The sequence below is a fragment of the Bison bison genome, unplaced genomic scaffold (assembly GCF_000754665.1).
Source record: "Bison bison bison isolate TAMUID 2011002044 unplaced genomic scaffold, Bison_UMD1.0 scf7180017864377, whole genome shotgun sequence".
Classification (NCBI taxonomy): Eukaryota; Metazoa; Chordata; class Mammalia; order Artiodactyla; family Bovidae; genus Bison; species Bison bison.
The window spans coordinates 438,379-439,467 of NW_011494949.1; the positions used below are offsets into that span (position 1 = coordinate 438,379).

The 1,089-nt window shown below is 67.7% G+C and overlaps 1 protein-coding gene across 1 annotated transcript in view; it reads right to left on the reverse strand.

The window, feature by feature from the left end:
- SLC12A7 (solute carrier family 12 (potassium/chloride transporter), member 7) overlaps positions 1–1,089 on the reverse strand; it is a 34,240-nt gene that overhangs the window by 25,327 nt on the left and 7,824 nt on the right. Inside the window, exons 5-6 of the mRNA XM_010857133.1 lie at positions 290–369; positions 21–136 (exon numbers count right to left, since the gene is read on the reverse strand). Of these exons, the coding sequence (XP_010855435.1) occupies positions 21–136; positions 290–369 (196 nt within the window). The remainder of the gene's footprint in view (positions 1–20; positions 137–289; positions 370–1,089) is intronic.

Below are 1,089 nucleotides of genomic sequence, written 5' to 3' on the forward strand. Positions count from 1 at the left end.
GCGCCACCGGCCGAGAATACCAGCCTCCCAGGGCAGGCGGGCTCATCCCGGAACGGGGCGCGCGGAGGCGGGCCAGGGACCCGCCTGGTATCCACCGGCACCTCCTCCCAGCGGGCGGCCGACTTCGGACGCTGTGCTGAGGAGGTGCAGCTCCAAGCAGGGGGTCAGGGCCCAGGGCCGAGACCACGACGGCCGACACCTGCGTTCTCTTAACTTCGCCCGAGAACGTTTAGGAAACTGAGTCATCGGCTCCACGTCTCACCTCAGGGCGTGGGGGCGCCCAGCTTACCGGCCCGTCCCTGGTCCTCCTGCTGGTGGGCTGAGACCCCACTCAGACACCGACCAGGGACCGTGCGTGGCAAGGGGCACCTGGAGGACACCTGAAGGCGCACCCCCTCCTGAAGAGCGGCAGGCCCCTCGGGGGGCTGCCCATAAGGCCCTCCTGGGACCCCCGGCCACCTCCCCCAGCCCCACGGCACTCTGGTGTAGTTTAGTCCTGGCAACGACTCGCCTTGGGAAGAGAACCACAATCTGTAGGAAGCCAGAATCCAGGGCCAAAGAGACGCCACAGCCTGTGAGGCACCAGCCCCACCCACGGGTGGCAGCGGGAACACGATGGGAAACGCCACAGAGGTGTCTCGGAGGAGAAACCCAGTCTCACAGGGACCCTGGGTGTGCGGGCTCCAGGGGATGAACCACAGGTACACACCCCACCTGGCCTCACAGAAGCCCCGACGCGCCCGGGGGTGGGGACGCGGTGGGTGGGGGGCTCCCTGTTCAACCGCAGGGTCTCTGCCCACAGGGCCCCTGGAGGGCGAGCTCCCTGCCGTCTACCCCTCAGGACACAGGCTCCCTCCCACCCCGGGACCACTCTCTGCTGCCCCGAGGCCACCCGGTGGTGAGGGTGCTTCAGGCACTCGGTCACGTCCGACGCTTTGCAACCCCATAGACGGCAGGCCACCAGGCTCCTCTGTCCACGGGATTCTCCAGGCAAGAAGACTGGAGCGGGCTGCCATTCCCTCCTCCAGGGATCTTCCCACCCAGGGATCCAACCCGGGTCTCCTGCACTGCAGACGGATTCTTCACCAC